Raw genomic sequence first — 27586 nt, 5'->3', positions numbered from 1 at the left:
CTCCCCGTTGTTGTGTATGTAACCTGTTCCACCTTAAGAGAGCTTAAGCCTGTTCCACCTTAAGAGATGTACTACTTTCTCAGGCTGCTGTAGACGTAATACCGGGGGTGAACACACCGGTATATAAGCACTGTGCAGTAATCTTGTATTCAGTATAGTCCCTACCTCCAACCAGTAAAGACCTGTTTTTATTGTTACTCATTAGTCTGTGTCTTAATTAACTAAATAATTCACAGACTTAACACTGGCGACGAGTCAGGTTCTTACCCTGCGGCAGTTATTCCACGGCGGTTGAAGAGAGGTTTCAAACCTCACCACCCCACTGGAAGCGACAGGCATTAGGACCCTGAAGCCTCCATCAGCTTGTGAACTGGAGTAGAAGACAGGGCTGGGGAAGACAGAGGTACAGGGCGATAGCGATCGGCAGATAAGGGCCGGGCCGCTTTCAAATCGATCGCATCTGCGATAAGGGCGCGAGAGCCGCTTCGAGCGGGAGGCGTTTCAAGCCAGCGATCGCACTCCAGATAAGGGCCGAGAGCCGCTTCGGTCGGGAGCCGCTTCGCGATCAGCGATCGCATAAAAGATAAGGGCCGCACTCGGGCTTACAGACAGCGTCGGGGGACGGGTGAAGACCGCCAAATGCGGGAAAACCGCCATCTTGGGAGTGGAGGACGACGACAAAGAGCGGGAAGCCGCCATCTTGTGTAACATAAAATTCCAACAAAATTGTAACAATGCCTAAACACGGGAATATTGGCACCTTTGATAGTGACATCGAGGATTGGGCCATATATGTAGAACGAGTAAAAAATTATTGTAAGGCCAATAAAATTCGTGAGCAAGATAAAGCACTAACATTATTAAATTTAATGGGTGCGAAGACATACGGGCAATTGAAACACCTGTTATCACCAGATGAACCGGCGGATAAGACGTTCGATGAGATTGTTACTGTCCTGAAAGATCACTCGGTTAATCCCGGGGATGAGGGGGTGGTCATATGAGGAGAGGTTGAGTAGATTGGGACTCTACTCATTGGAGTTCAGAAGAATGAGAGGCGATCTTATTGAAACATATAAGATTGTGAAGGGGCTTGATCGGGTGGATGCGGTGAGGATGTTCCCAATGATGGGTGAAACTAGAACTAGGGGGCATAATCTTAAAATAAGGGGCTGCTCATTCAAAACTGAGATGAGGAGAAACTTCTTCACTCAGAGGGTGGTAGGTTTGTGGAATTTGCTGCCCCAGAAAGCTGTGGAAGCTACATCATTAAATAAATTTAAAACAGAAATAGATAGTTTCCTAGAAGTAAAGGGAATAAAGGGTTACGGGGAGCGGGCAGGAAATTGGACATGAGTCTGGGTTCGGAATGGTCATGGCCCTGTGGGTAGTGGAGCGGGCCCAGGGGCCGTGTAGCCTTGTTCTGCTCCTACTGTGTTCTAATTCTGTTAGATTTCAGGAGATGGTTTTATCCCTGTTCCTGGCTGGGGTGGAGATCGCCTTTACAGAAGGTAAGTACTGTAGAAAATATAGGGACAGGGTGATCTCCTGGAAGAATTTCGATCGCCTAGATGGGTCGGAGAGGAATTTCCCAGATTTTTTTCTCCCAAATTGGCCATTGGTCTTTATCTGGTTTTTCGCCTCTCCCGGGAGATCACATGGGTTCGGGTGGATGCAGAGTGATAGAAGATTTGAGGTTAGGATCAGATCAGCCATGATCTTATTGAATGGTGGAGCAGGCTCGAGGGGCCGATTGGCCTACTCCTGCTCCTATTTCTTATGTTCTTATGTTCTTATGTTATCATCTAAACCCCACGCCGCTGATGCTAGCGGAACGATTTAAATTTTACGACAGAAGGCAACTACAGAATGAAAGCAATGCTGAATATTTGCTGGAATTGCGTAAATTAGCGAAATATTGTCAGTTTGGAACGGGACTGACAGATGCACTACGAGACAAATTTGTGTGTGGTTTATTTAAACAAGATACACAAAAGCGACTGCTCGAGGAGAATGAGCTGACGCTTGAGAAGGCGGTCACTATGGCAGCAGCACACGAAGCCGCAGCGAGAGGCACGGCAGTAATGCAGCTACGGTCACCGGAGCTCAGTGCACACAAATTGGGTGTGAGTTCTGTTAAATGTTATCATTGTGGAAAGACAACGCATGATCAGAACCAGTGTTGGTTTAAAAACCAAGAATGCAGAACATGTGGTAGGCTTGGACATATAGCTAGAGTATGCAGGTCAGGGAAGAAGACCAGCAACAAGAAGTCACCGCAAGGGAAATACGCAAAGGTACACAAGGTGGCCGAACAGGAGTCCGATTCAGACGCTAGCAGTAATGAACTGGCTGGCTTAAGCAGTATTGAACTGGCTAGCTTAAGGGTACTCAACGTTGGTAAGGGTGCAGACCTCCAGACAATTTGGGTTACTCTTCAGATAGAAGGAGTCCAAGTAAAAATGGAATTGGACACTGGATCGGCATTGTCGGTCATGAATAAGAAAGATTACAGAAGGTTATTCCAACATATTCCCCTACAGGATACGGAGATTATATTGACAACCTACACGGGGCAGAGAGTGTACCCCATCGGGACAATAAAGGTTGCAGTGGCCAACAGGGGCGAAGGAAGTCAAATAATGGACTTATATGTGCTACCGGAGGGAGGTCCACCACTACTAGGCCGGGAGTGGTTTAGAAACATAAATATGGACTGGCATTCGCTAAAAGCCATAAAGAGTGAGAACTCGGTGCAGATAATCAGCCCAGACTCTAGAACTGATGATGGTAAGACCAACCCATGTGCAAAAGACAAAGTTTCAGCACAGAATTCCACTGAGCAACAACAACATAGTTTAACAGAGAATTCTGAGTCTGTCAAGTCTACCGATATGCACATTTTTGAGGGACACTGGGCTCGAACTCAACTCCATTTCAAACTACAACAGCAATTAGAACAAATGATTCGCCGTTTTGAGCAAGAGATGAATGAAATAAAAAAGTTCTTTGTTACAGAGTGGGAGAATCTGGAAAGGCAACAGAAGCAACTGATGGAGAAAATGGAGCAGGAGCACACCAACCATCTGCGCGAGGAGGCCGAACGAATCAAAGCTGATTCAGGTTCTGAAGGTGCGTGCCATAATCTGGTGTCAGAAGAGTTAACGGTCAGCCAACTCCTTCATATGCTGAGGGACAAGACTCTGAAATGGGAAAAACTTGAACACGAGCTGCGATCTTCAAAGGAAAAGGGTTCGGAGCTCTCAAAAGTCATTGAGATGGCTGATGTGACGACACAGACTGAAACGACTGCAACAGAGCAGCCATTGGATGCCAAAAGTACGCTGACTCACGTCAATGTAGAACAACAGACCGCTGAAACAGCTGCTCCGGTAGAGGGATTGCATAGTCCGATCAATCAATCTCCAAAGGAAGTTGAAGTATTAAAATCACAAATGAGGTCACTAGTAAACGACTTGCTGAAAGCCCAGAAAAAGCTGGATGCAGAGGTACACATGAAGAAGTCTCTTCAGGAAAGATGTCTGGATTTGGAACAAGAGCTGGCTAACGTCCAGCTGGGTATGAAGGAAATAGACGACCCTCTCACTGGTCTAGCTCAGGACGACACCGAATATTACCATGACCTGGTGGACGACACCGAATATTACGATGTCCTGTCCTGCCCAGCTTGTAACTTCGACTCCCAAAGTGCAGAAATCATGGAGGAGCACCAAAAGTCTACGGAACATCGGGAGAAGCTGGCTCTACGGCGGAAACAGGAGGAAGAGAAGGAGGAACTGCGCATGCAGCTGGCAGCTGTGGCAGCTGACAATGGAGCCCAGAGAGTCTCCAAGAAGCAGAAAAGGAAAAGTAAAAACAGAAGATGACCCATCTGAACCATTATCACCTCTACCAGATCACACACGTGGTCCCTCCGAACGGAGCCAAATCAGTTCGGAAGTTCAAGCTGTTAAATCCATGAAAGGACTATTGAATGAGTAACGTGAACCGACTACACCACAGAGATTGAATCAGTGAACTGTTTTCCGCAGAGACTGAATCTGTGATATGTTACGTTAAACATGAAGTTATATATGTATATATGTTATTACGTTATGTTAAATGGGGGGATGACTATAAAGCTAAGAAGGGAGGAGTGTTGTGTATGTAACCTGTTCCACCTTAAGAGAGCTTAAGCCTGTTCCACCTTAAGAGATGTACTACTTTCTCAGGCTGCTGTAGACGTAATACCGGGGGTGAACACACCGGTATATAAGCACTGTGCAGTAATCTTGTATTCAGTATAGTCCCTACCTCCAACCAGTAAAGACCTGTTTTTATTGTTACTCATTAGTCTGTGTCTTAATTAACTAAATAATTCACAGACTTAACACCCGTAACCCTTAATTCCCTTTTCTTCTAGGAAACTGTCTATTTCTGTTTTAAATTTATGTAATGATGTAGTTTCGACAGCTTTTTGGGGCAGCATATTCCATGGACCTACCACCCTCTGAGTGAAGTAGTTCCTCCTCATCTCAGTTTTGAAAGAGCAGCCCCTTATTCTAAGACTATGCCCCCTAGTTCTAGTTTCACCCATCATCTGGAACATCCTCCCTGCATCCACCTGATCCAACCCCTTCATAATCTTATATGTTTCAATAAGATCGCCTCTCATTCTTCTGAACTCCAATGAGTAGAGTCCCAATCTACTCAACCTCTCCTCATATGTCCATCCCCTCATCCCCGGGATTAACCGAGTGAACCTTCTTTGTACTGACTCGAGAGCAAGTATGTCCTTTCTTAAGTATGGACACCAAAACTGTATGCAGTATTCCAGGTGCGGTCTCACCAATACCTTGTACAACTGAAGCAATACCTCCCTATTTTTATATTCTATCCCCCTAGCAATGAAAGCCAACATTCCATTGGCCTTCTTAATCACTTGCTGCACCTGCATACTAACCTTTTGAGTTTCGTGCACCAGGACCCCCAGATCCCTTTGTACTTCAGTACTTTCCAGTTTCTTGCCATTAAGATAATAACTTGCTCTACGATTTTTCCTGCCAAAGTGCATAACCTCACACTTTCCTGTATTGTATTCCATCTGCCAAATCTCTGCCCACTTACTTAGCCTGTCTATGTCCCCTTGCAGATTTTTTATGTCCTCCTCACTCACTACTTTCCCTCCCATCTTAGTATCATCTGCAAACTTTGATGTGTTACACTCGGTCCCCTCCTCCAAATCGTTAATATAGATTGTAAAGAGTTGGGGACCCAGCACTGACCCCTACGGAACACCACTGGTTACTGATTGCCAGTCTGAGAATGAACCATTTATTCCAACTCTCTGCCTTCTGTTAGATAGCCAATCCTCTATCCATGCCAGAATATTACCTCCAATCCCGTGATTTTTTATCTTAAGCAATAATCTTTTGTGTGGCACCTTGTCAAATGCCTTTTGGAAGTCTAAATACACTACGTCCACTGGTTCACCTTTATCCACCCTATATGTTACTTCCTCAAAGAACTCCAGCAAATTTGTCAAACATGACTTCCCCTTCATAAAACCATGCTGACTTTGTCTTATTAAATTATGATTATCCAAATGTCCTGTTACTGTCTCCTTAATAATGGACTCCAAAATTTTACCTACCACAGATGTTAGGCTAACCGGTCTATAGTTTCCAGCCTTCTGTCTACTGCCCTTTTTAAATAAGGGTGTTACATTAGCAGTTTTCCAGTCTGCTGGGACCTTTGCTGAGTCCAGGGAGTTTTGGAAGATTATTACCAATGCATCCACAATCCCTACCGCCACTTCCCTCAAGACCCTAGGATGTAAGCCATCAGGTCCAGGTGATTTATCCGCCTTGAGTCCCATTATTTTACCGAGTACCACTTCCTTAGTGATTTTGATCGTGTTTATCTCCTCCCCCCCTATAGCCCCCTGCTTGTCCAGTGTTGGGATATTCTTGGTGTCCTCTACTGTAAAGACTGATACAAAATATTCATTCAGTGTTTTTGCCATCTCCATATTTCCCACCATTAATTTCCCGGTCTCATCCTCTAAGGGACCAACATTTACTTTAGCCACCCTTTTTCTTTTTATATAACTATAAAAACTCTTACTATCTGTCTTTATATTTTTTGCTAATTTACTTTCATAATCTATCTTCCCTTTCTTAATCAATCTTTTTGTTATTTTTTGCTGTCTTTTAAAGTTTTCCCAATCCTCTATCCTCCCACTAGATTTGGCTACCTTATATGCCCTTGTTTTTAGTCGAATACTATCCTTAATTTCTTTACTTAGCCACGGATGGCTGTCTTTTCTTTTACACCCTTTTTTTCTCAGTGGAATATACTTTTTTTGGAAGTTGTAAAATAACTCCTTAAATGTACACCACTGATCATGTATCGTCTTACCCTTTAATCTATTTTCTCAATCCACTTTACTCAATTCCGCTCTCATACCTTCATAGTCTCCTTTATTCAAGCTTAGCACGCTTGTTTGAGATACAACCTCCTCACCCTCTAATTGAATATGGAATTCAACCATGTTATGGTCACTCATTCCAAGGGGATCCTTTACTAGGACATTTTTAATTAATCCTGTCTCGTTACACAGGACCAGATCTAAGGTTGCTTGCCCCCTGGTCGGTTCAGTTACATACTGCTCAAGAAACCCATCCCTAATACACTCAATGAACTCATCCTCAAGGCAGCCCTGCCCAATTTGATTTGTCCAATTAATATGATAGTTAAAATCCCCCATAATTATAGATGTTCCCTTATTACAAGCCTCAACTATTTCCTGATTGATACTCCGTCCAACCGAGTTGCGACTGTTCGGAGGCCTATAGACTACGCCCACTAGTGTTTTTTTCCCCTTATTATTCCTTATCTCCACCCAAACTGTTTCATTGTCCTGATCTTTTGACCCAATATCATTTCTCTGTATTACAGTGATTCCTTCCTTTATTAACATAGCCACCCCACCTCCCCTTCCTTCCTGCCTGTCCTTCCTGATTGTTAAATAACCTGGTATGTTTAATTCCCAGGCATTGTCACCCTGCAGCCATGTTTCTGTAATGGCCACAAGATCATACCCATATGTAGCTATTTGTGCCTTTAACTCGTCTATTTTGTTACGAATGCTACGTGCATTCAGATAGAGAACTTTCAAATGTGTTTTGTGACACTTATTTCCTGCTTTTGCCCTTTTTATTACTTTACCTTTTACTCCATACCTTCTGCCCCTTCCTGACACGCTCTGGTTTTTAATTTCCCCACTGCTACCTAAGTCTATGACCTTCTCTGTTGTCATTTTTATTATTTGTTCTCTAGGAAGCTCCCCCCGACTAGTTAGTTTAAAGCCCTCTCTACAGCCTCTGCTGGAAAAATGGGGATAATCCTCTTAACCGTCTGTTAACTACCTGTTAACAGGCAGTTAAGTGGCTGTAATCCCCTTCCCGCCTCCAGGAGACGGGACCCGGCACGGGTCGGCTACCCGCCTCCTGGGAAGATGGCACAGAGGCGGGTTGGGGTGGGGGCGGGCTTGGGGTACCCGTAATTAGTTCCTCTCAATAAATTCTAGGCAAGTTATTTTTCTGAGGGAAAGAAATGAGTGTTCCATGTAGGAGACCAACAGGTGGTGTGGAATAGATGTCTGTCATAGAACAGTTGCAGGCTCTGGAATTAGTGGGATTGATGGGCCGATTGATGACACCTTGAGATTTGGCTAAATCAAAACAGAGCTCTTCCAGTCTGTAAACAGTAGAAGAAGCAATCTTAAATGGCAATGTGTTTTATTAGGTGTGTCAAACTGGGGAGGCTATGCTGTAGCCTGTGCTCTGTACATTCTCAACACCTGTACAATCCACGAACGCTACCTACGCAAAGCGGTTGGGTTTCCTAAGACGTCTGAAATGGATGGATGTATCTCGGCACTACCTAGTGTCCGTAAGGTAGGTAACAGTATTTTCTCACCAGGATAGAGGACCATTTCTCTCTATCTCCTTCCTCCAGTGGAGTTGCATGTGATCCTTTTCTAGCCTCTTGCTCCTATCGCCTCTCTCTCTCTTCCCATCGCAGCCTTTTCTTGTCTCTTATTTTATCAATACTACTAAGCTCAATGCTCCTGAGTTTTACTCTCTTGTTCCTTCAGCTCTCCACCTTCCTCTTCCCTGCATTTTCACTGTTTTGAAATCAAGACTCATCACACCATCTCTTCTGGCTTGTTCCTTCTCATGATCTCAAAATTATGGAACTCCTACCCTCTGTTCATTTTAAGAACATTAGAATTAGGAGCAGGAGTAGGCCATACAGCATTTTGAGCCTGCTCCACCATTCAATAAGATCATGGCTGATCTTCGACCTCAACTCCACTTTCCCGCCCCATCCCCACATCCCTTGATTCCCCTAGAGTCCAAAAATCTATCGATCTCAGCCTTGAATATACTCAACGACTCAGCATCCACAGCCCTCTGGGGTAGAGAATTCCAAAGACTCACAACCCTCTGAGCGAAGAAATTTCTCCTCATCTCAGTCCTAAATGGCTGACCCCTTATACTGAGACTGTGACCCCTAGTTCTGGACTCCCCATCCAGGGGAAACAGCCTTTTGGCATCTACCCTGTCAATCTCCCTCAGAATCTTATATGTTTCAATGAGATCATCTCTCATTCTTCTAAACTCCAGAGAGTACAGGCCCAATCTACTCAATCTCTACACATAGGACAACCCTCTCATCCAAGGAACCAATCTAGTGAACCTTCGTTGCACCGCCTCTAAGGAGTATATCCTTCCTTATATATCACCCTCCTCCTAGACCCAAAAGCTTTCAAAGAAGAGATGGGGAGTTCAATCCTGGACCAATATTTCTCAACCAGCATCACTAAAAAAAAATTATCTGGTCATTATCACATTGCCCTTTGTTTAGGTTTACAGTGCGCGTGTGTGAATGCACGAAGTGTGGTAAATAAGGTTGATGAGCTGTAGGCACAATTAGCCACATGGGAATATGATGTTGTGGCGATAACGGAGACCTAGCTCAAAAAAGGGCAGGATTGGGTTTTAAATATTCCTGGATATAAGGGCCTAGAAATTGGGTTTTGGCTTAGCCAGGGCTTTAGCGCCGGAAATTAGTGCCGGCGCTAAGTCCCCTGCGCGCGCCAAAAATTCAGTGGCGCCGCGCCCAAACGGCTGCCGGCGCCACTGAAGGGTCTTAGCGCCTGGAAAAGGGCGCTAACTGCCGTTTCGCGCCACAATTCCGGCGCTGCGGCACCCGATGCGGTGCGGCAGGCTGGGGAAGTGCAGGCCTCCTCCTTCCGTTAAGAAGGAGCTGCCTGCACCCGGCCGCGGCCCGCGCAAATCTGCTTAAAAATGAGCCCGGCACCTCGGACAAGTGCCGGGCTTGCATCTGTTCCGGGGGGGGTGGGTGGAGAGAAGTCCGGGGAGGGAGCTGTGGGCAGGCGGCCGGCGGGAAAGCGGCCGGCCGCCGCGGGGCCTTTAATGCGCCGGCGCTAACTGCAGTAAGGCACCTCTGACAAAACGCTGGTTGCGGCTGCCACGGGCGAGGCGGCCGCAACTCAATTTCGGAGTTCGGGCGGGTTACCACGGCAACCGGGACGCTGCGCACACCGATGACGTCATCGGTGCCGGCGCAGCGTTACTGGAGCAACGCCGATTTAGGGCCCCAGGGAATTTCACTACTGGCCATAACTCCGGCGCAAGGCCCTCTAGCGCCTCAAATGAGGCGCTAAGGCTACTGAATTTTCAGCCGAAGGTGTTCAGGAAAGATAGGGAAGGAAAGAAAGGAGGTGGGGTGGTAGTATTGGTTAAGGAGAATGCTACAGTGCTGGAGAGAGAGGATGTCCTGGAGGGGTCAAGGACAGAATCTATTTGGTTATAGTTAAGAAATAATAGAAGTGCCATTACACTACTAGGTGTATTCTATAGGCCACCAACTAGTGGGAAAGATATAGAGGAGCAAATTTGCAGGGAAATTACAGAGAGGTGCAAGAACTATAGAGTTGTGATAATGGGCGACTTCAACTGTCCTAATATAGACTGGGATAGTAATAGTGTAAAAGGCAGAGATGGGGACGAATTTCTGAAGTGTGTTCAGGAGAACTTTCTTGATCAGTATGTTTCCGGCCCAACGAGGGAGGAGGCATTGCTGGATCTGGTTCTGGGGAATGAGGTGGGTCAAGTGGAGCAAATGTCAGTAGGGGAACATCTAGGGAACAGTAATCACAGTATCATAAGGTTTGGATTAGCTATGGAAAAGGACAGGGAGCAATCTAGAGTAAAAATACTTAATTGGAGGAAGGCAAATTTTTGTGGGTTGAGAACGGATCTGGCCCGGGTAAATTGGAATCAAAGATTGGCAGACAAAACTGTAATCGAACAATGGGCTGCCTTTCAAGAGGAGATGGTTCGGGTACAGTCGAGGTACATTCCCACGAGGGGGAAAGGTAGGGCAACTAAAGCCAGAGCTCCCTGGATGATGGAAGAGATAAAGCATAAGATGAAGCAGAAAAAGGGGGCATATGACAGATGTCAGGTTGAGAATACATCTGAGAATCAGGCTAAATATAGAAAGTTTAGAGAAGAACTGAAAAAGAAAATAAGAGGGGCAGAGAGAGAGCATGAGAATAGATTGGCAGCTAACATAAAAGGGAATTCAAAAGTCTTCTATAGGCATATTAAATAATAAACGGATAGTAAGAGGAGGGGTGGGGCCGATTAGGGACCAAAAAGGAGACGTACGCATGGAGGCAGAGGGCATGGCTGAGGTACTAAATGAGTACTTTGCATCTGTCTTCACCAAGGAAGAAGATGCTGTCAAAGTCATAGTAAAAGAGGAGGTAGTGGAGATACTGGATGAGTTAAGAATTGATAAAGAGGAGCTACTAGAAAGGCTGTCTGAACTTAAAGTTGATAAGTCACCAGGACCGGATGGGATGCATCCTAGGATGCTGAGGGAGGTTAAGGAGGAAATCGTGGAGGTACTCGCCATAATCTTCCAATCCTCCTTAGATACGGGGGTGGTGCCAGAGGACTAGAGAATTGCAAATGTTACACCCTTGTTCAAAAAAGGGTGTAAAGATAAACCCAGCAACTACAGGCCAGTCAGTTTAACCTCGGTAGTGGGAAAGCATTTGGAAATGATAATCAGGGATAAAGTGTGGATTAAAGCCAGCACGGATTTGTTAAAGGAAAATCGTGTTCAACTAACTTGATCGAGTTTCTTGATGAGGTAACAGAGAGGGTTGATGAGGGCAATGCAGTTGATGTGGTGAACATAATAGGCTTGCCGGCAAAGTTGAAGCCCATGGAATAAAAGGGACAGTGGCAACATGGATACGAAATTGGCTAAGTGACAGGAAACAGAGAGCAGTGGTGAACGGTTGTTTTTCGGAATGGAGGAAGGTATACAGTGGTGTTCCCCAGGGGTCAGTACTAGGACCACTGCTTTTCTTGATTTATATTTATGACTTGCGAGTACAGGGCACAATTTCAAAATTTGCAGATGACACAAAACTTGGAAGTGTAGTGAACAGTGAGAAGGATAGTGATAGACTTCAAGAAGACATAGACAGGCTGGTGAAATGGGCGGACACATGGCAGATGAAATTTAGCGCAGAAAAGTGTGAAGTGATACATTTTGGTAGGAAGAATGAGGAGAGGCAATATAAACTAAATGGTACAATTCTAAAGCAGGTGCATGAACAGAGAGACCTGGGGGTACATGTGCAATAATCATTAAAGGTGGCAGGGCAGGTTGAGAAAGCTGTTAAAAAAGCATACGGTATTCTGGACTTCATAAATAGAGGCATAGAGTACAAAAGCAAGGAAGTTATGATGAACCTTTATAAAACACTGGTTCGGCCTCAACTGGAGTATTGTGTCCAATTCTGGGCACCACACTTTAGGAACGATGTGAAGGTCTTAGAGAGGGTACAGAAAAGATTTACAAGAATGGTTCCAGGGTTGAGGCACATCAGTTACGTGGACAGACTGGAGAAGCTGGGGCTGTTCTCCTTAGAGCAGAGGGTTGAGAGGAGATTTGATAGACGTGTTCAAAATCATGAGGGGTCTGGACAGAGTAGATAGAGAGAAACTGTTCCTATTGGCGGAAGGGTCGAGAAGCAGAGGGCACAGATTCAAGGTGATTGGCAGAAGAACCAAAGACGGTGTGAGGAAAGTCTTTTTTACGCAGCGAGTGGTTAGGATCTGGAATTCACTGCCTGAAAGGGTGGTGGAGGCAGATTCAATCGTGGCTTTCAAAAGGGAATTGGATAAGTACCTGAAGGAAAAAATTTGTGGGGCTACGGGGAATGGGCCGGGGAGTGGGACTAGCTGAAGTGCTCTTACAGAGAGGCAGCACGGGCTCGAGGGGCCAAATGGCCTCCTGTGCTGTAACCGTTCTATGATTCTAAATTGGCTGACGTGTTTCCTACATTACAACAGTGACTACACTTCAAAAAGTACTTCAGTGGCTGTAAAGTGCTTTGGGACTTTCTGAGGTTGTGAATGGCACTGTAGAAATACAAGTCTGTTGAGATACCACGGCAAACGTGGGAGTCGAGACCAGAGTTGATGGAACACAACTGCTTTAATTTACATCATGGCAAAAACAAGTGCTTAAAAAGCCCGCGCAACCACTTAAATACTCCCCAGACAAGAAGTGCTCCCGGCAGCCTATCCCTACGGGAAACAAGCTGCCGGAGGAAAGGGCCCACGGCTGGGGGCGGCTGCTGCCGGCAGTGCGCCTGCGTAAACTGTCTGTGCCGCCGTGAGCGGATTATGTCCAATGGTGGCATGTCGCCACAGAGCTCCCCCCAGAATCCGCTTAGGAGGAGTAGACGAGTCGTGACGGTGGTCTAATGGTTCTGCCGGAGCGGCTCTGAGTGGCCGCCGGTCTAGTTGGTGAGGCCGGGCGGTTCGCCGCCGGCTGTGCTAGCTTGCTGGCGGGACGGCCTCTAGTTGGAGGTCGGGCCACGGGGACCTGTTCCCCTGGTTCTGTGTGTGCTGGTTTGAGTCGGTCGATGGAGACCGTTTCAACCCTGTCGCCGAGTCGCAGCTTGAAGACCTTGTCCCCGGTTTGTAGTACCTCGTACGGTCCGTCGTACAGGGGTCGCAGGGGTCTGCGGTGTGCGTCGTGTCGCACGAAGACGAAACGTGCCTGCTGTAAGTTTGGCGGGACGTAAGGTGCGAGTTCGCCGTGTCGGTTGACTGGAAGTGGGGCGAACTGTTGAGCGGAAGAGAAAGAGTTGAGCTGCTGCTGTTCGGCCGACCAAGGCGTGGTAGCCTCCGGAAGGAATTCGCCTGGTACGCGCAGCGGTTGTCCATAGACTAACTCCGCTGCTGAGGACTGGAGGTCTTCCTTGACCACGGTACGTAGGCCTAGCAGCACCCACGGTAGGCGGTCAGTCCAGGTACTGTCCTGCAGGCTGGTGCGAAGTGAGGCCTTGAGTGACCTGTGGAAGCGTTCACACAGCCCATTGGCCTGTGGGTGGTACGCCGTGGTTCGGTGGAGCGTCACCCCGAGGTTGCGTGCTGTGGCCGTCCAGAGTTCGGAGGTGAACTGGGTGCCTCTGTCGGAGGTTATGTCGGCCGGTACACCGAATCTCGCGACCCAGGTGTTAATGAACGCCCTGGCGATGTCGGCTGTGGTGGTGGAGGTCAGCGGCACTGCCTCAGGCCAGCGTGTGTAGCGGTCGACCATCGTGAGAAGATAAGTTTGGCCTTGCGATGGCGGCAGAGGACCGACGATGTCGACGTGTACGTGGTCGAAGCGGCGGCTGGGTACCTCGAAGTCTCCCAGGGGTGCTTTTGTGTGCAGCTGCACCTTAGCCCGTTGGCAGGCGAGGCAGGAGTTGGCCCAAGTCCGAACATCTTTGCTAAGGCCGCGCCAGACGAAGCGCTGGGAGAGGAGTTTAACGGATGCGCGGGAACCCGGATGGGAGAGCCTATGGAGCGCGTCGAAGATGCGGCGGCGCCAGGTTGCAGGGACGACCGGCCTGGGTTGGCCGAGTGAGACGTCGCAAGTGACTGCCGTGGCTTCGGGCCCGTGCACGACCTTGGCTAGGCGTAGCCCTGGCAGGCTGGTAGCCGCCGAGAGGAGGTCTGGGTCCGTGAGCTGGGCCGCTGCTAGTTGCGCGCAGTCGGCCGCTAGGTGATTCGTGCAGACGGCAGGACGGGAAAGGCAGTCGGCGACAATGTTGTCTCTACCGGAGACGTGCTGGATGTCCGTGGTAAACTCGGACACGGCCGCGAGCTGGCGTTGCTGCCTAGCGGACCAGGGGTCGGTGTTCTTAGCCATCGCGTATGTGAGCGGCTTGTGGTCCACGTACGCGGTAAAGGGGCGGCCCTCCAGCAGGAACCTGAAATGGCGGACCGACAGGTGGAGCGCGAGGAGCTTGCGGTCGAAAGTAGAGTATTTGACCTCCGGGGGGCGCAGTTGGCGGCTGTAGAAGGCAAGTGGCTGCCACACGCCATTGACCCACTGCTCGAACACGGCTCCGACCGCATGGTCGGAGGCGTCGGTGGTGAGCGCGACCCGGGCATCAGCCCTCGGGTGCGCGAGCAAGGTGGCGTCGGCGAGCGCGTTTTTGGTGGCGTCGGAGGCGCCTGACGTGTCAGCGGTCCAGGCTACGGCCATCTTGCCGGATTTACCTTGGAGGGAATCGTATAGGGGCTTCATGAGGGCTGCAGCTCTGGGGATGAACCTGTTGTAAAAGTTCACCATCCCGAGGAACTCCTGGAGGCCCTTGATGGTTTTAGGGCGGGGGAATTGCTGGACGGCCTGCACCTTGTTGGGCAGGGGGACGGCCCCAACAGGAGTGATGTGGTGGCCGAGAAAATCGATCTCGGCTAGGCCGAATTGGCACTTCGCCGGGCTGAGGATAAGCCCGTGTTGGGCTAAGCGCCCGAACAGGATGCAAAGGTGTTCGAGGTGTTCCTGTTTGGAGGAGCTGGCCACGAGAATGTCGTCTAGATAGACGAATAGAAAGTTCAGGTCCCGGAGGACTGAGTCCATAAGGTGCTGAAAAGCCTGGGCTGCATTCTTGAGGCCGAAGGGCTTCCTCAGGTACTCGAACAGGCCGAATGGGGTGATGACGGCCGTTTTGGGGATGTCCGCGGGGTGTACGGGGACTTGGTGGTAACCGCGCACCAGGTCGACCTTGGAGAAGACGGTTCGTCCGGCCAATCGGGCCGAGAAGTCCTGGATGTGCGGCACCGGGTATCGGTTGGGGGTGGTGGCATCGTTGAGGCGGCGGTAGTCCCCGCAGGGGCGCCAGCCTCCGCCGGGATTGGGGGCGATGTGGAGGGGCAAGGCCCAAGGGCTGCTGGAGCGGCGGATGATGCCGAGTTGCTCCATGGTGGTGAACTCGGCCCGCGCGATTTCCAGCTTGGCCGGGTCGAGTCTGCGGGCGTGGGCAGCGACCGGGGGGGCCGGTGGTGGGGATATAGTGCTCCACACCGTGTTTGGCGGCTTTGGCCGAAAAGGTCGGGTTAGTGAGGGCGGGAAACTCGACTAGTAGTGCCGAGTAGTCGTCCGTGGCTCTGGCGAGGCAGTAGGTCGTCAGGCCGGCCGAACGGGCCGGGGTGACTGCGCCAGGTATGGGGGCCATAGTGTTGATGTCGACGAGGCGGTGCCTCGGAATGTCGACAAGGAGGCCGTGGGCGCGTAGGAAGTCGGCACCGATGAGTGGACAGAGGACCTTGGCTGTGAGGAACTCCCAGTGGTAGCGGCGGCCTGCGAGGTCGAGCGTGACCATGCGGGTGCCGTATGTGCGGATGTCAGAGCCATTGGCTGCAGCCAGCGTAACACCCCGTGCACCGCGTTGGATTTCGAGGGCGGAGGCGGGGGTGATGCTGTGCTGGGCTCCTGTGTCGCACAGGAATCGGCGGTTGGTGCTGTCGTCGATGACGTACAGTAGGGGCCCCTTTTGCCCCGCGGCCATCGTGGGGGCCGGTGCGGGGAGGGGTTTGAAAGTGCACGGTGGCGTGCAGCGTTGGGCCCTAGTGCCAAAACGGGTGTGGTAGTAGCAGTGACCCGGAGTGGAAGGGCGGTCGGGCCTAGTGAGCCGGGGGGACCGCGTGGTCGTTGCCGTGAGGTCGGGCGCGACGTCGCGGGCGGTCTGCGCGGAGAGCAGCCGGTCGGCCTTTTCAGCTATCTCATTCAGGTCCATGGAGCCAGACTCCACAATGAGCGGGTGGATGCTGGCGGGGAGCTGCCAAATGAAAAGCGTGCGAAAGAGGGCGCCGGGTTTTTTGTCGTCCGAGAGGGACAGCATGTGGGAAAGCAGGTCTGATGGTGAAGCGTCACCAAGGCCTGGAAGGTCGAGGAGTTGGCAGTTGCGCTGGTAGGAGGACGCCTGAAGTTTTTTAAGGAGCGCAGCCTTCAGATGTTCGTACTTGCCTTCCTCTGGTGGATCCTGCAGCGCTGCCCGAACCTTAGGGACTGTGGCGCAGGTGAGAGAGGCGACGAGGTAGTCGTACTTCGTGGCATCGACTGTAATGCTTCTCAGCCGGAATCTGGACTCGGCTTGAATGAATCAGGCCTCGGCCAGGTTCTCCCAAAAGTCCGGTAGTTTAACCGTGACTGCGTTTGTATCCGCCATGCTAGCTTAGGATTCGTCCTGAGCGTCGGGGTCACCAGTGTTGAGATACCGCGGCAAACATGGGAGTCGAGACCAGAGTTGATGGAACACAACTGCTTTAATTTACATCATGGCAAAAACAAGTGCTTAAAAAGCCCGCGCAACCACTTAAATACTCCCCAGACAGGAAGTGCTCCCGGCAGCCTGTCCCTATGGGAAACAAGCTGCCGGAGGAAAGGGCACACGGCTGGGGGCGGCTGCTGCCGGCAGTGCGCCTGCGTAAACTGTCCGTGCCGCCGTGAGCGGATTATGTCCAATGGTGGCATGTCGCCACAGTCTCTTTTTCTTTTTCTTTCAAACCAATACTTCTTGATTGGTTGTGTTTTCTAATCTATTACCACCTCGATGATGTCCTAGGCTGCAGTGCTAGCCTTTTAGCCCTTAAAAAAAACTCACTTTGTTTTGGAAATGGACGAATCGTGTCAGTCGTTTCCTGTGCATTTTGTTTCCTCCTCGACATTAGGTTTCCTACATCACGCCCTGCTCTCCAGCAAGGTGGGTAAAGCTTACTCCTTTGACCCATCTTTTGGTCACCTGCCCTAATATCTCCTCCTTTGACTTGGTGTCAATTTTTTTGTCTGATTGCGTTTCCGCAACGCACCTTGGGACGTTTTCCTACATTAAAGGCGCTATATAAATGCAAGTTGTCGCTGTAATTGGCCTGTTTCACTATCTCTCGTCAAGAAGGAAAGACTTGCATTTACTTAGCGCCTTATCCTGTCTCTCAGAAGTGTCCCAAAGTGCTTTACGTCCAATAAATTAGTTTGAAGTGCAGTAGCTGTTGTTGGGTAGGCAACTGGCTCAAAGAACACATAGAACATAGGAACAGGAGGAGGCCATTCAGCCCCTCGAGCCTGCACCGCCATTCAATTAGATCACGGCTGATCTGTATCTTAACTCCATTTCCCCGCCTTGGTTCCGTATCCCTTAATACCCTTGCCTAACAAAAATCTATCAATCTTAGTTTTGAAATTTTCAATTGACCCCCTAGCCTCAACAGCTTTTTAGGGTAGAGAGCTCCAGATTACTACTACCCCTTTGTGTGAAGAAGTGTTTCCTGACATCGCCCCTGAACGGCCTGGCTCTAATTTTAAGGTTTATGCCCCCTTGTTCTGGACTCCCCCCACCAGAGGAAATAATTTCTCTCCATCTAACCTATCAGCACCTTTAATCATTTTAACCACCTCAGTTAGATCACCCCTTAGCCTTCTATACTCGAGGGAATACAAGCCCAGTCTGTGCAAGCTGCCCTCATAATTTGACCCTTGTAGCCCAGGTATCATTCTGGTGAATCTGAGCTGCACCTCCCCCAAGGCCAATATATCCTTCCTGAGGAGCGGTGCCCGGAACTGAACGCAGTTACTCCAGATGGGGGCTAACCAGAGCTTTGTATAACTGTAACGTAACTTTTACTTTTTGTATTCCAGCCCCCTTGGTATTTTTTGTACCTGTCCACTAGCTTTTGGTGTTAGGAGGAACAGTATAGGTTAACTGACCCTTTTGATTTCTTTTATTCATCTCTTCCCTCAATGAAGTAGTTTCTCCTCAGTTGCTCTGGGTAATATCAGGAAGACATCTTTTGTTTAATTGTAGGGGTGAAGCCACGTCCTACCACCGTGTTGCACAGACCCAGCAGCACACGTGACATAGGAATACATTCTTGCTAACTCAATGCTCCATCCTTTTGTTACACTGAATGTTACACCGAGTTAAATCGAGTTTACAGCACAGAAACCGTCCATTCAGCCCAACTGGTCTATGCTGGCGTTTGTGCGCCACACGACCCTCCTCCCACCCCTCTTCATCAGCATAACTTTCTATTCCTTTCTCTCTCATGTGCTTATCTACCATTTCCTTAAATGCATCTATACTATTTGGCTCAACTCCTCCTTGTGGGAGCGAGTTTCACGTTCTCACCACTCTCTGGGTAAAGAAGTTTCTCCTGAATTCCCTATTGGATTTATTAGTGTCTGGCATATATTTATGGCCTCTAGTTCTGGTCTCCCCCACAAGTGGAAACACCTTCTCTGCCTCTACCCTATCAAATCCCTTCATAATCTTAAAGACTTCTATCAGCTCACCTCTCAGTCTTCTCTTTTCCAGATAAAAGAGCCCCAGCCTGTTCAATCTTTCCTGATGCTTATAACCTCTCAGTTCTGTAGTCAATCTTTTCATCTGTCCTTAGGAAGAAAAGCTGCTGGAGTTGCTGGTGGAACATGGAATACGAAGCGGAAAAACCGGGAATCTGGGAATGGAAGTGGACGGCTTGCTGTTTCATGACACGCACTCAACTATGATCAAACAGCTGTTGGAGATCACCCTAGGACAGGCCCTATCGAACTAGGTCACAATGTGAGCAATAAGGGAACCTTTAATATAGAATTACAATCATTCTTGCCAACCTTTTAACTGAGAAAGTTCTCGTTAGGTTTACACTAACTAATCAATGTAATGATATTTGCACGACAGGTATGTTATAATGCAGTGTTGCATTTATTTTTGATTTATGTAATTTTTTATGGCTGTGTTGTGCTTCTGTTTCACTTCAAGAATTAATACAACAAATGTTTTTTTCTTCCCCACAAAACAGTTTATTCCAGTGTTTGTGTCAGTCATTTCGAAACTGTTCTTTAGATAATTGTGCCCAGTACTGTTCAGGGTTTCATTTTGCCTCAGAAGTCTGACAAATTTAAAGAAGAAGATTGGATAGATAAAGGAAAAGCCTAGGAAATATTGTTGTGACTAGAATATTTTAGGACTTGGATACAATAGTGGGAGATGTTGATTTAGGGAGCTCCTAGTGCTGAAACCATATGCACCTAGGCAAGTTTTATCAAACAAAGGCTGTGAATTTCCTTGGCACTGCTCCCGTTCTACTGTCATAACTTCCATGGACATGTGGTGGAAATCCCGTTTACACACGAAAGTGAGGTTTCCTCCACTCTTCCTGTGAAGTTACAAAGTGGAACAGGAGCACCTCCGAGGAAATTCTCGGCCAAAGTTGTTTTCTTGATGGCTCCACTGTTAGGTTTAACAACTACATCTACAAGCTTGCATTGTTTGATACTTGTCTGATGGGAACCCACAAGTCCATGGGAACACCATCACCTCCAAGTTCCCCTCCAAGTCACACACCATCCCGACTTGGAAATATATCGGCCGTTCCTTCATCGTCACTGGGTCAAAATCCTGGAACTCCCTCCCTAACAGCACTGTAGGAGTACCTTCACCACACGGACTGCAGCGGTTCAAGAAGGCGGCTCACCACCACCTTCTCAAGGGGCAACTAGGGATGGGCAATAAATGCTGGACCTTGCCAGTGACACCCAAATCCTGAGAATGAATAAAAAAAATAAGAAATGACCTTCAGAGCATTTGTAATTTGGTTGACTTTAGATCAGAAGCTGCTGGAGTATCCAAAGTTCATAGCGAGGAAAGAATTTCTTTTGCATTTAACTACGTAGAGAATTCGGAGAGAAGTATGGGTTGACTCTACTTCCCACCTACACACACACACACAAAGAAAAAAGACAAAGAACATCTAAGAGACACCAGCTGTGATTTACATGTAAAAAAAACTCTGGCGGAAGGGCCGAGAACACAGATTTAAGGTGATTGGCAGAAGAACCAAAGGCGACATGAGGAATACTTTTTTACGCAGTGAGTGGTTAGGATCTGGAATGCACTGCCTGAGAGGGTGGTGGAGGCAGATTCAATCGTGGCTTTCAAAAGGGAATTGGATAAGTACCTGAAGGAAAAAAATTTGCAGGGCTACGGGGAAAGGGCGGGGGAGTGGGACTAGATGAAGTGCTCTTGTAGAGAGCCGGCATGGGCTCGACAGGCCGAATGGCTTCCTTCTGTGCTGTAACCATTCTATGATTCAATGACCTAGCCAATTTAAATTAAAAGATCTATAATGTAAAAGTGTTACAATTAGAAACCAGATGCTCTAATACAACCATATTCTTATCTAGCCTCAATTCTTATCTGAAGCTGTAATCCAATTCAAGTTCTCATCAAAAATTCTAATCTGTATCAATCAATCTTTACCAAAAACTCTAATCCAATCCCAAAACTTTACCAAAAGCTCTAATCCAATCCCAGTTCTCATCCTGAAACTCAAATCCAACCCAAATCTATACCAAAAATTATAATCCAACCTCAATTCTTCCTTGCGTGTCAGCTGTGGCTCAGTTGGTGGCAGCACTCTCGTCTCTGAATCAGAAGGTTGTGGGTTCAAGCCCCACACCAGAGACTTGAGCCCATAATCTAGGCTGGCACTCCCAGTGCAGTACTGAGGGAGCGCTGCACTGTCGGAGGCGCCGTCTTTCGGATGAGATGTTAAAACCGAGGTCCCGTCTGTTCTCTCGGGTGGACGTAAAAGATCCCATGGCTGCTATTTCGAAGAAGAGGAAGGGCGTTAACCCTGGTGTTGTGGCCAATATTTATCCCAAAATCACTAAAACAGATTATCACATTGCTGTTTGTGGGAGCTTGTTGTGTGCAAATTGACTGCCATGTTTTCTACATTACAACACTGACTACACTTCAGAAAGTACTTCATTGGCTGTAAAGTGCTTTGGGATGTCCCGTGGTCGTGAAAGGTGCTATATAAATGCAAGTCTTTCTTTGGAGGTCTAATCCAATCCCAGTCTTCACCAGAATCCCTAATCTAAGTCCATTTCTTACTGATAGTTGTAATCCAATCACAATATTTACCAGAAAACTACAGCAATTTTACTTCTTACCCGAAATCCAATTATAAATCTTACTGAAAATGCTAGCTCTTACCCAAAGCTCTAATTCAGAGCTCTATTCTATACCTAAAAATAAAAGGAGCACTTGCTTGTTTACAACACACTGTAAGATGAGGCCATCATTGTTTTCAAAGCTTTTGCGGTGTCCTCAACATGTAAGGTTACTTTAAATCATAACTGGTGATTTGGTCTTCATCTCCACGGTCTCAATTTCTCGTCTCTTCTGGCAGTGAAAGAGATTTCTAACAGGATCCAGGAATCTGGCTAGCCAGCTCTGTGAACTCTGAGATATAAAGCAGTACAAGATGGGGTCGGCCACGCAGTTTAAACTCGTTAGCAGAAGCCCAAAATGGTAAACGTCAAAAATATCTTGAGCGAACTCACAGCTGTGCTCGAATATGGTCCGAATCATCAGGAAAATGTGATAGGGTGCGAAGCAAACCAGCAAAATGATGATTGTCCCAGACACCAATTTTTTTACTCTTAATTTCTGATTTTCGTTAAGCCCACGGACCTTGTGGACAACCGTCAACACTTTGTAGTAAGAGAAGACTAATAATATAAACGGGAGGAAGAACCCAACAGAGAGCCTGTAAATATTTAAATCCCTGTCTAATGGGCGCAGAGGATAATGTTCGAAACACAAGGTGTCATTCTCCTTGTCTTTACTGAGAACCTTGGAGCCTATGAAGAAAGTGCAGATGACTGCCTCCTTGAGCCAGATGATAACACTGATGAGCACTGCAGTCTTCATGGTGTGCAGGGATTTAAAGTTCACAGGGTAGGCCACGGCGAGGAAGCGATTGATGGAGATAAAGCAGAGGAAGCCGATGCTGATGTAGATATTCTGGTAGAGGAGCAGGCCGCTGAACTTGCAGAGTCCCCGGGATAAGATCCAGTCATCGTGTTGCAGCATATACTGAACCCACAAGGGCAAGGAGATGAGGTACAATAGGTCTGAGATGGTCAGGTTGCAGAGGTAGACTCCCAGCTCGTTCCCCTGCCTGATCTGCAGGTAGCTGTGATACAGGGACAGGAGATTAGTCGGGAGGCCGACGATGAAGACCAAGATGTAGACCGTGGGAAACAGGGTCTGGTGGATACCGTGGTCGATAGAACAGTTGGTCATCATTCAACACAATACTGGGACTTTCTCGTCTAATAAATTTTATGATACTTTTCTGTTTAATTCTTCTTCACTGAAACATGTCTCTCTAGAGGAAAAACAGAGAAGTTATGAAACAATATAATTATCGAACATTACAGCACAGAAGGAGGCCATTTGGCCCATCGTGCCACTGAAAGCCCACTGAATGATCCATCCAATCTGTCCTATTCGCCTGCCCTTTCCTCATACCATTTCAATATTTCTTTTTCAAATATTTATGTTTCTGCTAAGGCATTTAAAAACAACCTTCTGTGCTAAAAATTCTCCTAACCTCTCCAGCTATGGTGATTTTTTTCAATATTCATTCTCAAATGTGGGCGTCGCTGGCAAGGCCAGCATTTATTGCCCATCCCTAATTGCCCTCGAGAAGGTGGCGGTTGTAGTGATCAATAGCATGTCATTCTATAGTGGACACTAGGTGGAGCCGTAGAGCTGTATATAGCTGTATGTATAAGACTACACTACCCAGCTATATATTATATTAGGACTACATTACCCATGAGGCTAGGCTACCCACAAGGCAGCAGTCAAGATGGAAGCCTCTACAAGATGCTGTACAAGTCCACATGTGCTCAATAAAAGTGTCTAGCAAAAGCTAGCTGTGTTCATAATAAGAATATCTATTTATAAATGAACATAACACGGTACCAGGGTGGTGAAGATCTGCTGAAAATTGTGAAAAGCAACATGGAGAATTTGAAGCCACCAGAGCGTTTGAATCTCGAGGGAAATATCGACTACGACTGTCTGTGTGGAGTTTGCACATTCTCCCCGTGTTTGCGTGGGTTTTCTCCGGGTGCTCCGGTTTCCTCCCACAGTCCAAAGATGTGCAGGTTAGGTTGATTGGCTATGATAAATTGACCCTTAGTGTTAGGGGGATTAAATACGTGGGGTTACAGGGATAGGGTGGGATATGTGTAGGGGTTACGGGGATCGGGTGGGATATGTGTCGGTGCAGGCTCGATGGGCCGAAATGGCCTCTATCTGCACTGTGGGGCTTCTGTGAATCTGTGATACAATTGGCGGATTTTTAAACAACAATTCGAACTCTACATTGCAGCCACCGGATTCGGTATGAAGCCAGACGCAAGGAAGATAGCATTGCTGCTTACGGTTGCAGGCCCACAGGCGATAGAGGTATTTAATACATTTGTATTTAATCCAGTGGAGAACAGAGAAAAATTAGAAGATGTGCTAAAAAAATTTGATGCACATTGCTCTCCCAAAAAGAATGAGACCTATGAAAGATACATCTTCTGTTCTCGGACACAGCAGCAAAATGAGACTTTTGATAGCTTTATAACTGATCTGAAACTGAAAGCACAGACATGTAATTTCTCTGAGCTCAAAGCATCCATGATTCGTGACCAGATTGTATTTGGTATTCATGATAAAAAAGTCAGGGAACGTCTGTTGAGAGAAACCGAACTAAATTTGGAAAATGCGGTGAAAATATGCCAAGCCAGCGAGCTAGCTCGAAAGCACGCAAAGACTTTCAGTGAAATCAATAATGATGTGATTGTAACGAGTGATAATGCTGCTGTCGGTGCTGTGTCCTATAAGGGGAAGAAACATGGGCAGAACAGAAATGAAAAGCAATCGGAGGATGAAATTTTTAATTGTAAACTCTGTGGTTACAAACACCAGTTAAGACAATGCCCAGCGTTTGGAAAAATGTGCACAAAGTGTAATGGAAAGAATCACTTTGCCAAACAATGCTTTTCAAAAGTAAAAACAACGAAAGGGCAACAAGTTAATGTGATTGAGGACACTGATTTAAGTGAGACATTTTTTGTAGGAATGGTGTCATGTGACGATATCAAAAAAGATACAGAAAATGTGCAGCCCTCAGAAATGGACAATGCTGAACATAAAGTCAATGCAGTAAAAGTGGACAAATGGATGATCCCACTGCAGATAAATGGAGCATTAGTTACATTGAAACTGGACACTGGGGCAAAAGCAAACTTAATCAGTATGAGTGACATAAAAAATATGAAAGAAAAGCCCAAAATACAGAATAAGTCAGTACTACTGAAGAGCTATAATGGACAGAAAATAGATAGCTTAGGTGTATGCAGACTTAAAGTGACAGTCAAAGACAAAGTGCATCATCTCATGTTTTCTGTTGTGGCTGAAAGACTTGATTCGATACTAGGTGACAAAGCTTGTGAAGACTTAGAACTGGTCAAGAGAGTCTACCGTATAAACTGTGCCATAGGCAGACCAGATGACTCAGGTGATGAAGCAGAGAGCCCATCAAGGATGAAAAGGCCAAAGGGTATCCATGTCTTCAAAAAGCCTAGTTTCTCCAAGAAGAAAGTAAAAGACTTTAAGGTCAAAGAGAAGCCAAAGGAAGAAAAGCACAAAGAGAAAAAACACAAGGAGAAAAAGTCCAAAGATATAACCGCAGCAGATATTGTTAAGCAGTGGAAAGAGAAAAAGAAAAAGAAGAAGCCTGCACCAGAGCAGAAAGCAGTTCCGGTGGATACTCCTTCTTCCCTCAGGCCAATCTTTGGTGTCCCATTAGCCGAGGCTGCTGAGAGGACTATGCTGTATGATGGGATCCAGCTGCCAGCAGTTTTTCGAGAGTGCATTGACTACATTGAGAGTTATGGCATGAAGAGTGAAGGAAACACTGAAACCCTCTCCAAGCAAAGATCGCAAGGAGACCTCGATCTATACAAGAGCAGATTGATGACAATGCCGCAACTGCATCTTGTCATTCACCGCCAGAACAATCTCATGAAGACACATCAGACTTACCCGTGTTGAGAAGATCCACACGTGAAGTAAAAAAGCCTGATAGACTTAATCTTTGAGTACAATGTAAAGCTTTGAAAATGTGTTGACTGTTTTGAAAATGTTTATGTTTATAGAGCACTAACAAAAGTGTTACTGATATTATCTTTATTGTTTTCTTGAAAGTTGATTGATATTGATTTTGTTAAACCTCAAAGAAAGGGGGATGTAGTGATCAATAGCATGTCATTCTATAGTGGACACTAGGTGGAGCCGTAGAGCTGTATATAGCTGTATGTATTAGACTACACTACCCAGCTGTATATATATTAAGACTACATTACCCATGAGGCTAGGCTACCCACAAGGCAGCAGTCAAGATGGAAGTCTCTACAAGATGCTGTACAAGTCCACATGTGCTCAATAAAAGTGTCTAGCAAAAGCTAGCTGTGTTCATAATAAGAATGTCTATTTATAAAATGAACATAACAGTGGTGAGCCGCCTTCTTGAACCGCTGCAGTCCAGGTGTGGTCTCACCAGCCAGGGTAAACAATCGAAGTCCGTAGTTTAGGCCACAACTGGGCAGAGAGAAGACAATGTAAGTGAAAAATTAATGGTTGAGTGAATTCAGGACATGTTTTTTTAAGAAGTTTGTAAACTATAGGAGAGGGGATGGCTGAGGGAAGCAGAAACATAAATGATCTAGACGAGGGAACTAGATGTAATATCTCCAAGATTGCAGACAACACAAAGCTGGGTGGGCATGTGTGCTGTGAGGAGGATGCAGAGAAACTCCAGTATGATTTGGACAGGTTGGGTGATTGGGCAGATGCATGGCAAATGCAGTATAATGTGGATAAATGCGAGATTATCCACTTCGGTGGCAAAAACAGGAAGACAGATTATTATCTGAACGGCAATAGATTGGGAAAAGGGGAAGTGCAACAAGACCTGGGTGTCCTTGTGCACCAGTCGCTGAAGGTAAGCATGCAGGTGCAGCAGGCGATTAAGAAGGCAAATGGTATGTTAGCCTTAATAGCGAGAGGATTCGCGTACAGGAGCAAGGATGTCTTGCTGCAGTTGTACAGGGCTTTGCTGAGACCACACCTTGAGTATTGTGTGCAGTTCTGATCACCTTATCTGAGGAAGGATGTTCTTGCCATGGAGAGAGTGCAGCGAAGATTCACCAGGCTGATACCTGGGATGGCAGGAATGACGTATGAGGAGAGATTGGGTCGATTGGGCTTATATTCGCTGGAGTTTAGAAGAATGAGAGGGGATCTCATTGAAACTTATAAAATTCTAACAGGACTAGACAGACTAGATGCAGGAAGGATGTTCCCGATGGCGGGGGAGTCCAGAACCAGGGGTCACAGTCTAAGGATAAGGGGTAAGCCATTTAGGACTGAGATGAGGAGGAATTTCTTCACCCAGAGAGTGGTGAACCTGTGGAATTCTCTACCACACAAGTCAGTTGAGGCCAATTCATTAAATATATTCAAGAAGGAGTTAGATATATTTCTTAAGGCTAAAGGGATCAAGGGATATGGCGAGAAAGCAGGGACAGGGTACTCAATTTGGATGATCAGCCATGATCTCATTGAATGGCGGAGCAGGCTCGAGGGGCCGAATGGCCTACTCCTGCTCCTATCTTCTATGTTTCTATGTATCTTCTATATTTCTATGAGGAGATCCAGATTTGAGGTTCAGGTGATGGAGCGACGAGTCTTGGTTTCTTTTTTTATATTCATTCGCGGGATGTGGGCGTCGCTGGCAGGGCCAACATTTATTGCCCATCACTAATTGCCCTTGAGAAGGTGGTGGTGAGTCGCCGCCTTGAACCGCTGCAGTCCGTGTGGTGAAGGTACTCCCACAGTGCTGTTAGGGAGGGAGATCCAGGATTTTGACCCAGCGATGATGAAGGAACGGTGATATACTTCCAAGTCAGGATGGTGTGTGACTTGGAGGGGAACTTGGAGGTGGTGGTGTTCCCATGCACCTGCTGCCCTTTTCCTTCTAGGTGGTAGAGATCACGGGTTTGGGAGGTGCTGTCGAAGAAGCCTTGGTGAGTTGCTGCAGTGCATCTTGTAGATAGTACATACTGCAGCCACGGTTCGCCAGTTGTGGATGTATAGGCTAGTGGAGGAGGTGCCAGATGAAGCGAACTGCTTTGTTCTGCATAGTGCCGTACTTCTGGTGTGTTGTTACAGCTTCAGCTCATCCAAAGCCCTGCTGCCTGTACCCTCTCC

At 47.2% G+C, this 27586-nt stretch overlaps 2 protein-coding genes across 3 annotated transcripts in view; one reads left to right on the top strand and one right to left on the bottom strand.

The window, feature by feature from the left end:
* Positions 1-19261, top strand: part of LOC147081869 (D-glutamate cyclase, mitochondrial-like) — a 47870-nt gene extending 28609 nt beyond the window's left edge. Inside the window, exons 9-10 of one of the 2 annotated variants that reach the window (XM_085980647.1) lie at positions 7810-7961; positions 18855-19261. In XM_085980647.1, coding sequence (XP_085836773.1) covers positions 7810-7961; positions 18855-19013 — 311 coding nt within the window. In that variant the 3' untranslated portion in view covers positions 19014-19261. The remainder of the gene's footprint in view (positions 1-7809; positions 7962-18854) is intronic. The other variant, XM_085980648.1, reaches the window with a different exon arrangement.
* A 2286-nt stretch (positions 19262-21547) lies between these two features.
* LOC147081868 (G protein-coupled receptor 68-like) lies at positions 21548-22661 on the bottom strand. The gene has a single exon (XM_085980643.1). The coding sequence runs from the start codon at positions 22556-22558 to the stop codon at positions 21593-21595; it is 966 nt and encodes a 321-aa protein (XP_085836769.1). The 5' UTR covers positions 22559-22661; the 3' UTR covers positions 21548-21592.
* Between the last annotated feature and the right edge of the window lie 4925 nt (positions 22662-27586).

Source organism: Somniosus microcephalus, unplaced genomic scaffold, assembly GCF_052327205.1.
Source record: "Somniosus microcephalus isolate GS21.2 unplaced genomic scaffold, FLI_Smic_1.0 scaffold329, whole genome shotgun sequence".
Taxonomy (NCBI): Eukaryota; Metazoa; Chordata; class Chondrichthyes; order Squaliformes; family Somniosidae; genus Somniosus; species Somniosus microcephalus.
The sequence above is the reverse complement of the archived record's forward strand: the minus strand, read 5'-3'. Positions and strand labels throughout refer to the sequence as shown.